At 39.6% G+C, this 14,971-nt stretch overlaps 1 protein-coding gene, 4 non-coding genes and 1 pseudogene across 5 annotated transcripts; 4 read left to right on the top strand and 2 right to left on the bottom strand.

Moving 5' to 3' along the window:
* Positions 1 to 2,384: 2,384 nt before the first annotated feature.
* On the bottom strand, positions 2,385 to 4,855 carry LOC121420592 (zinc finger CCHC domain-containing protein 3-like; the record flags this gene model as incomplete). The annotated part of the gene is given in 3 exon segments (XM_041615254.1): positions 2,385 to 2,991; positions 4,312 to 4,619; positions 4,622 to 4,855. Coding segments are annotated over 3 exon segments (642 nt in total), but the record flags the coding sequence as incomplete, so codon positions are not given.
* Positions 4,856 to 5,624: 769 nt separating this feature from the next.
* LOC121420918 lies at positions 5,625 to 5,829 on the bottom strand (annotated as a pseudogene).
* A 5,677-nt stretch (positions 5,830 to 11,506) lies between these two features.
* Positions 11,507 to 11,706, top strand: LOC121420916. Its single transcript, XR_005970904.1, has one exon. It is a non-coding gene; the product is annotated as a U2 spliceosomal RNA (small nuclear RNA).
* Positions 11,707 to 12,555: 849 nt separating this feature from the next.
* Positions 12,556 to 12,747, top strand: LOC121420889. The gene has a single exon (XR_005970879.1). It is a non-coding gene; the product is annotated as a U2 spliceosomal RNA (small nuclear RNA).
* Positions 12,748 to 13,599: 852 nt separating this feature from the next.
* Positions 13,600 to 13,790, top strand: LOC121420909. Its single transcript, XR_005970897.1, has one exon. It is a non-coding gene; the product is annotated as a U2 spliceosomal RNA (small nuclear RNA).
* An 844-nt stretch (positions 13,791 to 14,634) lies between these two features.
* LOC121420888 lies at positions 14,635 to 14,826 on the top strand. The gene has a single exon (XR_005970878.1). It is a non-coding gene; the product is annotated as a U2 spliceosomal RNA (small nuclear RNA).
* The last annotated feature ends 145 nt before the right edge of the window (positions 14,827 to 14,971 follow it).

The following is a 14,971-nucleotide window of genomic DNA, read 5'->3' as shown; positions in this document are numbered from 1 at the left end:
ATATACATACACTGATACTTTTAAATGTTTTAGTTTAGACATACGTATTTTTAGTAGTCATTGTAACCGCGCTTGCTATTCTGTATAGTACTATTAGTATTATTATGATCGTTATCATACCATGTTCGATGTGTTTCTAAGTTAGCTTTTTGTGTAATAGTTTTTTTTTTAATAGTTGATAATTCTGTTTATTCTTCACATTAGAATATTTTAGTTTAAATTGTTCATTTAGGTATATGTTTTGGCTTATTTCAGGCATTCACCATGCATACATTGTGTGCTATTTCATGAGTTTAGGTCATAAAATTGTATGCCAAGTGAATAATTATGTTTTTATCCTTGCCGCGCAGTAGCGATCGAGGTCTGTGAAATAGTTACTCTAAATAGTCTTCATTTTCAGACTTGTTTAATTCATATCTTTGTATGTCATAGTATTTATATTATTTCATGGATTCTGTTGTTCATGTATGATACCTTTGATGTTCAGTATTTCTTTTATATATATGTTATTTTTACATTGTAAATATGTTGATATTTGATTTTTTTACTGTGGGTCCTTATAAAATTAATTAATATCTGAAACGCACTACAGAATCGCTAGTATATTAAACTGATTTTTTGAACTTAGGCCACGGGTTGGCCCGGTATTGCAGTACCTCGGGATCGGCCCACCCCTCAAGGGGTAAATAAAATACCAAAGAAAGAATGTTACTTTTCTTCCACTTGCATTACGCTTCTTCTTTTTTTTGGGGGGGGGGGTTGGGGAAGGTTTTCTTTCATTGTAATATCAACCCGGAATTTCAACAATGTATTGATCGCTTCTATCAACTTATTGACCATTGTCCATTCGTCTTTCTGGAAAATATTATTAATTTCGTATCAACTACCTAAGTTTCCCTGTTTCTATTTGTTAGCTCTTCGTCGAAGTTGCTGAGAAAGTCACACGCCTCACGTGCTTATAATCGATTCCGTCGGTTGTGTCTCCATAACCTCATTCGAATAAAAAATACTTGAGCTTGCCCGGATTGGGGATCCCTCCACAACTTCCTCCTCGTCGACAATCGAGGATATTGCTTCATGTTCTTCATCAGGCTCAGATTCTTCTTCCTCCTAAACGCCTTCGGCCTCTTCTTCATGGGCTGGTGTTCCTGGATCCTTCCTCGATCACAACTCCTCCTCCCGATGCCCACTCCTTAATTCAATTTAATTTAATTCGAACTTGGAGTCGAGGAAAAGCGGGCAGGCTCTGTGTGTCCAACTTTCCTGCACGTGGTGCAGATCTCCTCTTCCTGGCACCTGTATGCCACATGACCTATCTTATGACACCTGTAGCACCTCACAACCTCGCACTCCTTGGCGTCGTGACCCTCACTGCCACACTTTAAACATGTTCTCGATTGGCCCTGGTACCGTACCCACACATTTCGGCCTCCTAATTTCAGTGCTGAAGGAATATTTTCTCGACCTCCATTTTGTACTGTCTGATGCCATTAAAGACACCAGGATACTCTTTATACGTGAGTTGACGTCCGGCCAACACCTTCCCGTAACTTTTTAGCACATGTCGAACGGTATTCTCCTCAACCCAGAATGGCACACGAAGCAACTTAACGAACTTGACTGGTTTGGAGTATGACGTTACATCGCACTCTTTCTCCAACATCGGTAATTAATCATTAATTTGATTGTTTCAACTTGGAGGCGAGGAGAAGCGGCTCTGTGTGTCCAACTTTCCTGCACGTGGTGCAGATCTCCCCTTCCTGGCATCGGCATACCACATGGCCTATCTTGTGGCATCTGTAACATCTCAACACCTCACAATCCTTTGAGTCGTGACCTTCGCAGCCGCACTTAAGGCACGATCTGGATTGGCCCTGGTATCGGACCCACACATTACGGCCTTCGAGATTCAGAGCTGACGGAATATTCTTCTCGATCTCCATCTGGTAGTGTCTGATGCCATAATGATTGAAGAGCATAGGGTCATCTTTGTAATTATAGGAGTACATAATTATTACTGAAAAGGGAAACACGTTGAATAGGATATTGGGTGCATATCCATTACACACCCGAAAAGAGTGAGTAGGTAAAGTCCATATAACTGTGATTATACGGCCATCATTAATTTTTGTTCGTCATGATATTGGAAGATGACGTCATCTGGTTAAGGCTCTCGCAGCCATCATTCGATGTTTGGTGCTGAAGTGATTAAGCCACTCCTTTTGATTATTACAACTATTATTGCACATTTTTATCGGACAGGGAAAGCGTTCGGTACTTGCATTGGATGTTTAGTTTTCAAGTGTTCCAAAAAGTCCTTGTAGATACTGAACTTGTTTTTACATTGGGGTTCGGGACAAGCAATCCAATCTTTATCTTCCGTCATATTTGAAATTGACGTTATGGCTCTCGCAGCCGTCACCCGATCCCGGGAAAGCGTCTTCGAAGTATGTTTACCTCCACTGCTAATTGGTGCTGATGCTCGTTTCTGTCCCCGTCGTCCTCCGTTTGAAACGTCAGCGTCGGCGGTGTCTTTCGAAGCCGACGTCGCAGCGTCGGTCGGCGAAACGTCTAGCTTCTCTTCTACAGATGCGGCCCAGGATCGCTGGGTATCCATCTCCTCATCACTATGTTCATTATCCTCCTGATCCTGGTTAGTAGCATGATCAGACGTGGTGCTACTTTCCTGAGAATCATCAAATAGACTTTGTGTTCCCTTATCTTCCTCCTGAGGAGCCAAAGGTGGGGCGGCATCTTCTCCTTGCGATGCTGCCGTATCACCATTTTCAACTGTTTCCCCTCCTCCCTTAACCCATGACGTAGACTCTTCCAGTTTGCTTGCAAAGCTGATTGGACATCAGGCTTTGTATGAGTGACCTGTCTTACCAGTCTTACCACAAATAGTTATCAAAATATTGAGTATCGTGCTGGCGCACAAAGTCAGGGTGTTTTTAACTGAGGTGATTGAGCCACTCCTTTGGATTATTACAACTATTATTGCACATATTTATAAGTCCATATAACTGTGATTATACGGCCATCATTAATTTTTGCTCGTCATGATATTGGAAGATGACGTCATCTGGTTAAGGCTCTCGCAGTCATCATTCGATGTTTGGTGCTGAAGTAATTAAGCCACTCCTTTTGATTATTACAACTATTATTGCACATTTTTATCGGACAGGGAAAGCGTTCGGTACTTGCATTGGATGTTTAGTTTTCAAGTGTTCCAAAAAGTCCTTGTAGATACTGAACTTGTTTTTACATTGGGGTTCGGGACAAGCAATCCAATCTTTATCTTCCGTCATATTTGAAATTGACGTTATGGCTCTCGCAGCCGTCACCCGATCCCGGGAAAGCGTCTTCGAAGTATGTTTACCTCCACTGCTAATTGGTGCTGATGCTCGTTTCTGTCCCCGTCGTCCTCCGTTTGAAACGTCAGCGTCGGCGGTGTCTTTCGAAGCCGACGTCGCAGCGTCGGTCGGCGAAACGTCTAGCTTTCTTCTACAGATGCGGCCCAGGATCGCTGGGTATCCATCTCCTCATCACTATGTTCATTATCCTCCTAAAGAGTCCTGATCCTGGTTAGTAGCATGATCAGACGTGGTGCTACTTTCCTGAGAATCCTCAAATAGACTTTGTGTTCCCTTATCTTCCTCCTGAGGAGCCGAAGGTGGGGCCGTATCACCAATTTCAACTGTTTCCCTCCTCCCTTAACCCAAGACGTAGACTCTTCCAGTTTGCTTGCAAAGCTGATTGGACATCAGGCTTTGTATGAGTGACCTGTCTTACCAGTCTTACCACAAATAGTTATCAAAATATTGAGTATCGTGCTGGCGCACAAAGTCAGGGTGTTTTGAACTGAGGTGATTAAGCCACTCCTTTGGATTATAACAACTATTATTACACATTTTTATCGGACAGGGAAAGCGTTCGGTACTTGCACTGGATGTTTGGTTTTCAAGTGTTCCAAAAAGTCCTTGTAGATACTGAACTTGTTTTCACATTGGGGTTCGGGACAAGCAATCCAATCTTTTTCTTCCGTCATATTTGAAATTGACGTTATGGCTCTCGTAGCCGTCACCTGATCCCGAGCAAGCGTCTTCGATCTGTTTTTACTTCCATTGCTCTTTGGTGACGATGCTCGTTTCGAAGCTGGCGTCGCAGCTTCGGCCGGCGAATCACTTAGCTTCTCCTCTTCCACAGATGCGGCCCAGGATCGCTGGGTGTCCATCTCCTCATCACTAGGTTCACTGTCGTCTTGATCGTGTTCATTAGCGTGATCATCTGGGTGCTACTAATGAGAATCATCAAAGTTCTGTGTCCCTTATTTTTCTCTTGAGGTGCAGAAGATGGGGTGGTATCTTCTCCATGCGGGGCTGACGCTTTACCATTTTCCACGTTTCTCCTCCTCCCTTGATCCACGACGTCGACTGCTTCAGTTTGTTTGCGAAGCTGATGGGACAAGCTTTATATGGGTGAACTGTCTTTCCACATGTAGTACACGCCAGCTCCTCATTGCAAGCACTCGCCACATGTCCTTCCTTTCTGCATCTGAAACACTTTACAACACGGCATTCCTTCGCTTCGTGTCCATTTTGGCCACTCTTTAAGCAAGTGTACGAGGCTGTCCATCGTACCTGACCCAGCAATTCCTTCCTCCAAGGCTTATGGAAGAAGGGATACTATTTTCAACCTCCATTCGGCATTGGCGAACTCCACTGAAAAGTCCTGGATGGTCCTTAAAAGTTAGAAACCTTCCTGCCAGCACCTTCCCGTACTTTTTCAAGACATTATCATCCACTTCGAGAGGAACATGTAACACAGTCACAATCTTGATAGTATAACATTCTATTTAATATGGATATTACATAGAACTCTTCGATGGCGATATGTATAGAGTGTCACTTTGACATCACACGTCAAACAGAAGATACCGTTCACTCACTCGTGTATTGTTAAATATCGAAGTTTAATTAAGGTATGGAACCAGGGTGTTGGATATCCCTGATGGAACTTTCACAGCAAGTCAAGTATAGAATATTCTTTCTCAATGACCATAATGATGGTTGACATTGGAAGTATGGAACCTCACACGAAGGTGGAGAGGCACCCTGGTGACAGACCCCTGATTTAGCAAAAGGGCGGGCTTTTATAGTGAGTAGAATGGAATGTCATTGATGACCAATGGAGACCATACCAAAATCACATGTTACTCGGGTGATTGACCATAGTTGGCCATGGTCAGCAATTCTTCTCACTTGGGAGGCATAAACATGACATGGATGAATATTTCTACCCTTGTGTTGTCAGAAATCAAAGTGTGTTTTATATCATAGTACTAAGGAAACGTTCTAAAGATCTTTCTAGGCCGTTTACGACGAAGAGCTAATACAAATAGAAACATTGAAACTGAGGTAGTGAATACGGAATTGTTTCATAATTTATTCAATTTCTTTTCGAGAGAAACAAATGGACAATGGTCAATAAGTTCATAGAAAGGGTCTTTTTATACGATGTTGAAATTACATTAAGAGACCCCACCCCCCCCCCTCCAAAAAAAGCGCGTATAATGCAGGTGGATGAAAAGTAACATTCTTTCTTTGGTATTTTATTAACCCCTTGAAGGATGGGCCGATCCCGGAGGTACTGCAATACCGGGTCAACCCGTGGCCAGGATTGGGCAAGCCCCTAATTCCATGGCCTTAGTTAAAAAAAATCAGTTTAATCATACAAGCGATTCGGTGAATCGCGTTTCAGATATACTAAGCTGAAAAGAACTGATATTTTTCTTTCGATTTTATTAGGACCCACAGTCCAAAAATTCAAATATCAACATACAATGTAAAAATGATAATCATATATATTAGAAAAATTAATACAATGCTGAACATCAAAGGTAACATACATGAACAATAGAATGCATGAAATAACAATATAAACACTATGACAAACAAGCATATGAATTAAACAAATCTGAAAATGAAGACTAAGATTAACTATATGAGAGACATCGATCGCTACTGCGCGGGAAAGGTTATAAACACAATACTAGCATACAAACTTTATGATATGACCTAAACCCATGAAAATTATTCAGCAATGTACGACAAGTGAAAATAACACACAATGTATGAACTATATATAGTGACAGCCATAGTGACACAATCCCCATCCCACTTTCTACCCCCCCCCTTTTTTTTTTTTTTTACATTTGTATAAGTTGTAATTTGTAATTTGTACAAAGTTATTTTGTATAGGATTGAGTTTTGTTTTCTTTATTTGTTTGTATATTGTATGTTTGTATTTTTTAAACGTGTACACTGGACCCCTCAGAAGGACAGCCTGTGGCTGAAGAGGGTCATCCAGCCCACGAGTTGAAAATTATTCAAAATTATTCTATTATTAAAAAAAATACACTATTACACAAAACGCTGACGTAGTGAACGAAACACATCTAATTATATGGTATGATACCGATGATAGCGCGCTCAGTTAAAATATCTAATTATGTGCGTTCAAACTAAAACAAAGAAAATATCAGTGTATATATAACACATAGTGTGGTTAAAGAATTTCGCAATGACATGCCGCATATCGGGTCCATCCTATAAAGTTGAAGTACCTTAATTGTTGAAGGAGGGGCCGCGGAAGTGGGGGTGGTGGCGGGTTGCTTCAGCCCTCACCTTTTCCAAAGCCGTGTACAAAAAGGAAAAAAAAATCCGAAAGATTATGATTTTTTGCATGGTCAGCCGGCTCAGCCCCCCCCCCACTTTGAAAAACCGTGCCGCGGCCCCTGTAAAGGATAAAACGCGCTTAACAATAAACAATAAATTTGAAAAGCCACATCCGACATGGTATTTTCAAAATACTTGTATGAACGCTGATAATAATGATCTATATCTACTCTTTTGCAAGACGAGAGAAGAGGGGCCTTTGTTCGCTCGAGAGAAAAATTCATAGATAACAAGAAAAGACCTGCAGGTTGATACTTTCATTAGTGGGAACGCTAACGCTTAGTATAAATACATTGAATAAATAAGAAACAAAAACGGAAATGTTGTCTCCGGGGAGGATGTTGTTACTGTTTTTACATGAGTTTTATTCTGATTATTTGTATAAAGCTGATAATAGTCTTGATGTAGAACTTCAAGATGTTCTTTTACACTAAGGTAATGTGGGAATTAGTTCTGAACAATCAGCGTTGATTGATAAACCTATTTCTACAGTGGAGATTAAAGAGGCATTGTCTGCTTTGTCAAAGAACAAATCCCCTGGTAAAGACGGCCTCTCAGCAGAGCTTTATCAACGAATTTTGATGTTGTAGGCGAAGATTTACTAATGGGGGGGGGGGGGTCTTTCTTTCATTGTAATTTGTATTGATCTTTTCTATCAACTTATTGACCATTGTCCATTTGTCTTTCTCGAAAAGAAATTGAAATGAATTATTAAAACATTCATATCCACTCAAAGTTTCGCTGTTTCTATTTGTTCTATTTCTCTTTGTCGGAGACGGTGTAGTTGCTAAATCCACCGGTGTTTCTCTCATTTCTTGATATTGTTTTGTTTCAGAAAACGTTTTTTAGGAGATGTAATATAAAAAAATCGTGGAAATGATTTGATTTCCATTCCCCTGCACCGTCGCATCATTCATCAGGGGTGGCTATTTTATTCTCACCGAAGTTAAAATGTTCCTTTTCGCAAATTAGAAATGATAATGATGGCCGTATGGTCACAGTTATATGTACTTTATCTACTCACTCTTTTCGAGTGTGTAATGTATATGCACCTAATAATCCCATTCAACGTGTTTCGTTTTTCAGTGATATGTATTCCTATACACAGGGGAATATACCATTAGTTATTGGTGGAGATTTTAATTGTGTACTTTTCGAAAAAGATCGCTCCGGTAATTCTTCAAACTCATCTTGTTTTGTTGGGAAGAAGGAGCTTAACTCTTTCACAAAATCATACCAGTTGATTGATGTCTGGACAAAATGTATTTCATCCGGTAATGGTCATACCTGGGCACATCCCGGGAAAAATCAAAGTTCTAGAATAGATAGAATATATGTGAATGATAATTTTCACATTTTGGATGTTTCAAAGATTAATTTTCCCCTATCAGATCACGATGTTGTTAGCACTACTATAAGCGTTCCGCAACAAAATAATGTCAATTCGAAGTCATATTGGAAATTCAATGTTTCTATGTGTAATGATGATACGTTTGTCAATGATTTGAAGTTTTATTATGGTATGTGGCAGACTTTGAAACCAGGGTTTACATCTCTAATAGACTGGTGGGAAGATATAAAGAAGCGTATAAAAGAGTTATCAATTTCGCATGGGGTTCGGCGAGCAAGAGAAAGACGTTTACGTTTAGAAGCTTTGCAAAACAGGTGCATGACAGGCAATAAAGATGAAGTGATAAATTTACTCAGAGAAGAAAACAGGGGGGCTTTTGTTCGATCAAGAGAGAAGTATCTTGATAACAAGGAGCGGCCAGGGGGGCACTTTAATAGAATAGAGAGAGCCAACGGAGAGGCGAAAGCGATAAGAGAAGTGAGAAATTCACAAGGTCGCATTGTTTCGGGAGACGATATAATCACGGTCTTCCATGAATTTTATACCAAACTGTATACACCAGATACCACAAACGATGTTCAACTACAAGATATGTTTATAAATTCACTATCAGAATGTATTGAGGAAGATAAATCTAAGTCTATGGATAAGGCTATTAGTTTGAGTGAAATAAGAAATGCACTTGCTTCAATGCCTAAGAACAAATCTCCAGGTATTGATGGTTTGTCAGTTGAATTTTATGTTAGTTTCTTTGATGTTATTGGTAATGATTTACTTAGTGTATATAATGAAATTTTCTTGAATAAGTTTATGTCACAGACACAGCGTACTGCGGTTATTACTCTTTTGCCAAAGAGAGGGGATCCTTTGGACCCTGCAAATCGAAGACCGATACGTCTGCTGACTGTTGATTATAAAATAATATCTAAAATATTGCAGTTAAGATTGTCTAATGTAATGGGTGATGTAGTAAATAGTCACCAAACGTGTTCTGTACCTGGTAGATCAATCCACCAGAATTTATGTTTATTACGTGATATTGTAGACTATTCGAAGCTAAAAGGGAATTCATGCGCACTCATTTCGATTGATCAACACAAAGCCTTTGATAAAGTAGACTGGGAGTTTATGTTTAAAGTCTTGTCAAAGCTTAAGTTCGGTGCCCGTTTTATTTCTTGGGTGAAAATTTTATATACGGGTATTAGAAGTCGCGTTCTTGTTAACGGTCAATTCAGTGAGGAGGTGATAATTGGGCGGGGTGTAAGACAGGGGTGCCCATTGTCACCGGCTTTGTATGTATTGTTTATAGAGCCATTAGCTCGATTTATCATGTCAAGGAAAGATATAATGGGCTTTCATATTCCCGGAGGGAAGGGAGTCTCTGTCAAACTTTTACAGTATGCTGATGATGCCACATGTGTGGCTACGTCACAGACTGATATTGTCAATTATTTTAGATCCTTTGCTCTTTTTGAAAGAGCAACGGGTGCGTCTTTGAATCTTAAGAAAACTCATGGATTGAAGTTAGGAGCCTTTAGAGGGCGGAAATTAAAAGGAGATATTAATTGGGTAGAAGATAAAATTATGATAAATGGAATTTGTTATGGAACAGTGAACTGTATTCGATCCTTTTGGAAGTCGTTGTGTGCGAAAGCCATAGCGAAACTTAAAACTTGGGAAAATCGTGGGCTTACTTTGCTTGGAAAAGCTACAGTGGTAAATGTTTGTGTTTATCCGTTATTCTATTATGCAACACGTGTATACCTCCCAGGTGAGGAAGTTTACAAGGAAGTCCTTAAAAGTGTGTTTAAGTTTATTTGGGGAAAAAAGACAGAGCTTGTATCCCGAGAAACATTAAGTCTGACCACAGACAAAGGGGGACTCGGGCTTCACAAGTTGACTGAGAGAAATCAGGCACTGTTCATACGAAATATATTACAACAGCTAGATGATGGCGATGATAGTTCACATAATTTTATGTTCACACGTTATTTCTTGGGGTATAAACTGAGGAGGATTTCTCCTCAGTTGTGGTCCAATCTGGTTCCGCATTGTGATGTTATGTCGGCAAGCTACTCTCAAGCTTGGTCCGTGATTTTGACCCTTTTAGATCGTAAACATGACTTCACAAACAGCTGTGCGAGATTGGACCGCATCGTAAATCTACTGTCAGTGGATCACGCTCCACGCGTGGAGGTCGTTAACCCCTCCTGGGATTGGCCCTCGATTTGGAGTTTGGTTCATCAGTCTTTACTTTGTAACACGCTAAAGTCTTTTAGTTGGAACACCGTGCACGGTGCAATGTATACTAGGGATAAATTATCCCGTTGGGGTATTAGTGACGGGGTATGCCCTTTCTGTACAAACATTGAAAACATTGACCACGTGTTTTGGGATTGTCAATCAGTGTATCAGATTATTTGTTGGGTGTGTGAGGTAACAAAGAAGCTATTAGGGTCTAATATACCTTTGAATAGAAGGCTGTTTTTGTATGGAATCCCTACTCCTATTAATGACCGCAGATTATGGAGCAGGGTATGGTTTATTTACGTAGTCACTAGGAAAGCAATTTGGAATCATCGGTGTTCGTTCATTTTTGAGAAAAGTCGCATCTCAGAAGATGTTACAATTAGCAATATTAAAGAAGAGATTCGGGTTCGTTTGTTGGCTGATTTCAATAGATGGCCAACGGATAAGTTTGAAGACACGTGGATACGTGGAAACTTCTTTTTGTACAGTTAAAGGGAAAGAAGTCAAATTTAAGTTACCATAATAAGTAATATTAGTACAAGTATAGATGAACTCAATAGGCTGAGTAATGAGTTATTGTAGATTACTTTAATAACACTGTGTGTTATATACTGATATTTTATTATTTTAGTTTAGACACATACAGCTAGATATTTCAATATTTATTTTGTACCTAGGATATAGTACTAGTATTATTATTATCACTTTCATTCCATGTAATATGTGTTTCGTCCACTTAGTGAGCGTTTTGTATAATAGTTTATAGATAGTAGATAACTCTGTTTAGTTTTCATGTTACAATATTTTAGTCTAGATTTTTTCATTAATTTTAGTGCCATTAATTGTTAGATATGTTTCGGCATATTTCAGACCGTCACTATATAGTTTAAAATTGCTTGCTATCTCACACATCTTAGTCATACATTCCTGCATAAAATTGAGGTTCATGCAAAGTGCATATAGTGTTTATAACTTTCGCCGCGCTAGAGCGGCCGAGGTCACTCACATAGTTGCTCTTAGTCTTCAACTTCAGACCTGTTTTTATTTCATATCCTTTGTAAGACACATTGTTTACATTCAGTCATGTATTCCATTTCTTCATGTTACCTTGATGTTCATATTATATATTATATTTTATATGCCATTTTACATTGTAAATATGTTGATATTTGATTTTTGGACTGTGGGTCCTAATAAACTTGAAATAAACAGTATCTGTTCTTTTCAGCTTAATATCTGAAACGCGACTCACCGAGTCGCTTGTATATTAAACTGATTTTTGAACTTAGGCCATGGAATAGGGGCTTGCTCCGTCCTGGCCACGGGTTGGCCCGGTATTGCAGTACCTCCGGGATCGGCCCACCCCTCAAGGGGTTAATAAAATACCAAAGAAAGAATGTTACTTTTGTTTCACCTGAATTACGCTGTATTTTCTTGCCTTATTTTTCGTTCGTATTTCTTTCTTTTTCTTATGGGGGGGGGGGGGGTGTCGAGGCTCTTTGTTTCATTGTAATTTGAACATTATATTCAACGTTATATTCAAGCATCAGCCATTTGTCTTTCTCGAAAAGAAATTGAATAAATCATTAAACAAATCATTATCCACTACCTGTTTCACTGTTTCTATTTGTACTGAGAAAGTCGTGTGCTTCTCGCGCTTGTAATCGATTCCACCGGTGATTTTTCTCAATTTTCAGGGGACTTCCCGCAAACGACCGACTTTTTCAGTAGAGGCGGGCACTCTTTCGCCAGTCAAATAGTTCTTAAAAGTTAAGCGACATTTCTTAGCAATTTGGACGAAGGAGGTTCTGTGATTGTCCTTTCTGGAATCACTGTTGGACGGTGAATCGAATGCATACCCTTTGGTCAATCAGCTGTATCAAATTTAAAAATCTTTGGAATGAATGAAATTGTCATTTACCCCGTATCTACCCTGTACCTGGTTGACAATGTACGTCGTCCAGAGAGGCCTTGCCAAAGAGATACTTTTTAACTTTTGATGCTTGATATCATTTCTATAAAGAACGGTTGGTCATTGTTTTTGCCCAGGTTTGTTAGAGACAATAGCTCGCCGGAATGTGTTAATATCTTCGTCCGATAACTATCGTCCTTTTAAAAGATATTGAGGTTGTTATAAGGTTAAACTCTTTGAAATGCCTCACTGTTTTTCTTTATTAAAATTTAAAGTATAGATGTTTCAGAAAACGTCAAATCGGTATCGCTTCTCGGCCTTTTGGCTAAGATCATGTGTAGTATCTGTTCTTTTCAGCTTAATATCTGAAACGCGACTCACCGAGTCGCTTGTATATTAAACTGATTTTTGAACTTAGGCCATGGAATAGGGGCTTGCTCCGTCCTGGCCACGGGTTGGCCCGGTATTGCAGTACCTCCGGGATCGGCCCACCCCTCAAGGGGTTAATAAAATACCAAAGAAAGAATGTTACTTTTGTTTCACCTGAATTTCGCTGTATTTTCTTGCCTTATTTTTCGTTCGTATTTCTTTCTTTTTCTTAGGGGGGGGGGGGGGTGTCGAGGCTCTTTGTTTCATTGTAATTTGAACATTATATTCAACGTTATATTCAAGCATCAGCCATTTGTCTTTCTCGAAAAGAAATTGAATAAATCATTAAACAAATCATTATCCACTACCTGTTTCACTGTTTCTATTTGTACTGAGAAAGTCGTGTGCTTCTCGCGCTTGTAATCGATTCCACCGGTGATTTTTCTCAATTTTCAGGGGACTTCCCGCAAACGACCGACTTTTTCAGTAGAGGCGGGCACTCTTTCGCCAGTCAAATAGTTCTTAAAAGTTAAGCGACATTTCTTAGCAATTTGGACGAAGGAGGTTCTGTGATTGTCCTTTCTGGAATCACTGTTGGACGGTGAATCGAATGCATACCTTTTGTCAATCAGCTGTATCAAATTTAAAAATCTTTGGAATGAATGAATGAAATTGTCATTTACCCCGTATCTACCCTGTTCCTGGTTGACAATGTACGTCGTCCAGAGAAGGGCCTTGCGAATGAGATACTTTTTAACTTTTGATGTTGATATCATTTCTATAAAGAACGGTTGGTCATTGTTTTTGCCCAGGTTTGTTAGAGACAATAGCTCGCCGGAATGTGTTAATATCTTCGTCCGATAACTATCGTCCTTTTAAAAGATATTGAGGTTGTTATAAGGTTAAACTCTTTGAAATGCCTCACTGTTTTTCTTTATTAAAATTTAAAGTATAGATGTTTCAGAAAACGGCAAACCGGTATCGCTTCTCGGCCTTTTGGCTAAGATCATGTGTAGTATCTGTTCTTTTCAGCTTAATATCTGAAACGCGACTCACCGAGTCGCTTGTATATTAAACTGATTTTTGAACTTAGGCCATGGAATAGGGGCTTGCTCCGTCCTGGCACGGGTTGGCCCGGTATTGCAGTACCTCCGGGATCGGCCCACCCTCAAGGGGTTAATAAAATACCAAAGAAAGAATGTTACTTTTGTTCCACCTGAATTTCGCTGTATTCTCTTGCCTTATTTTTCGTTCGTATTTCTTTCTTTTTTTTAGGGGGGGGGGGGTCGAGGCTCTTTGTTTCATTGTAATTTGAACATTATATTCAACGTTATATTCAAGCATCAGCCATTTGTCTTTCTCGAAAAGAAATTGAATAAATCATTAAACAAATCATTATCCACTACCTGTTTCACTGTTTCTATTTGTACTGAGAAAGTCGTGTGCTTCTCGCGCTTGTAATCGATTCCACCGGTGATTTTTCTCAATTTTCAGGGGACTTCCCGCAAACGACCGACTTTTTCAGTAGAGGCGGGCACTCTTTCGCCAGTCAAATAGTTCTTAAAAGTTAAGCGACATTTCTTAGCAATTTGGACGAAGGAGGTTCTGTGATTGTCCTTTCTGGAATCACTGTTGGACGGTGAATCGAATGCATACCCTTTGGTCAATCAGCTGTATCAAATTTAAAAATCTTTGGAATGAATGAAATTGTCATTTACCCCGTATCTACCCTGTACCTGGTTGACAATGTACGTCGTCCAGAGAAGGGCCTTGCGAATGAGATACTTTTTAACTATTGATGTTGATATCATTTCTATAAAGAACGGTTGGTCATTGTTTTTGCCCAGGTTTGTTAGAGACAATAGCTCGCCGGAATGTGTTAATATCTTCGTCCGATAACTATCGTCCTTTTAAAAGATATTGAGGTTGTTATAAGGTTAAACTCTTTGAAATGCCTCACTGTTTTTCTTTATTAAAATTTAAAGTATAGATGTTTCAGAAAACGGCAAACCGGTATCGCTTCTCGGCCTTTTGGCTAAGATCATGTGTAGTATCTGTTCTTTTCAGCTTAATATCTGAAACGCGACTCACCGAGTCGCTTGTATATTAAACTGATTTTTGAACTTAGGCCATGGAATAGGGGCTTGCTCCGTCCTGGCCACGGGTTGGCCCGGTATTGCAGTACCTCCGGGATCGGCCCACCCCTCAAGGGGTTAATAAAATACCAAAGAAAGAATGTTACTGTTGTTTCACCTGAATTACGCTGTATTCTCTTGCCTTATTTTTCGTTCGTATTTCTTTCTTTTTTTATGGGGGGGGGGTGGGGTCGAGGCTCTTTGTTTCATTGTAATT

The sequence above is a fragment of the Lytechinus variegatus genome, chromosome 8 (assembly GCF_018143015.1).
Source record: "Lytechinus variegatus isolate NC3 chromosome 8, Lvar_3.0, whole genome shotgun sequence".
NCBI classification, from domain to species: Eukaryota; Metazoa; Echinodermata; class Echinoidea; order Temnopleuroida; family Toxopneustidae; genus Lytechinus; species Lytechinus variegatus.
This window is presented reverse-complemented; position numbering and strand designations above follow the sequence as displayed.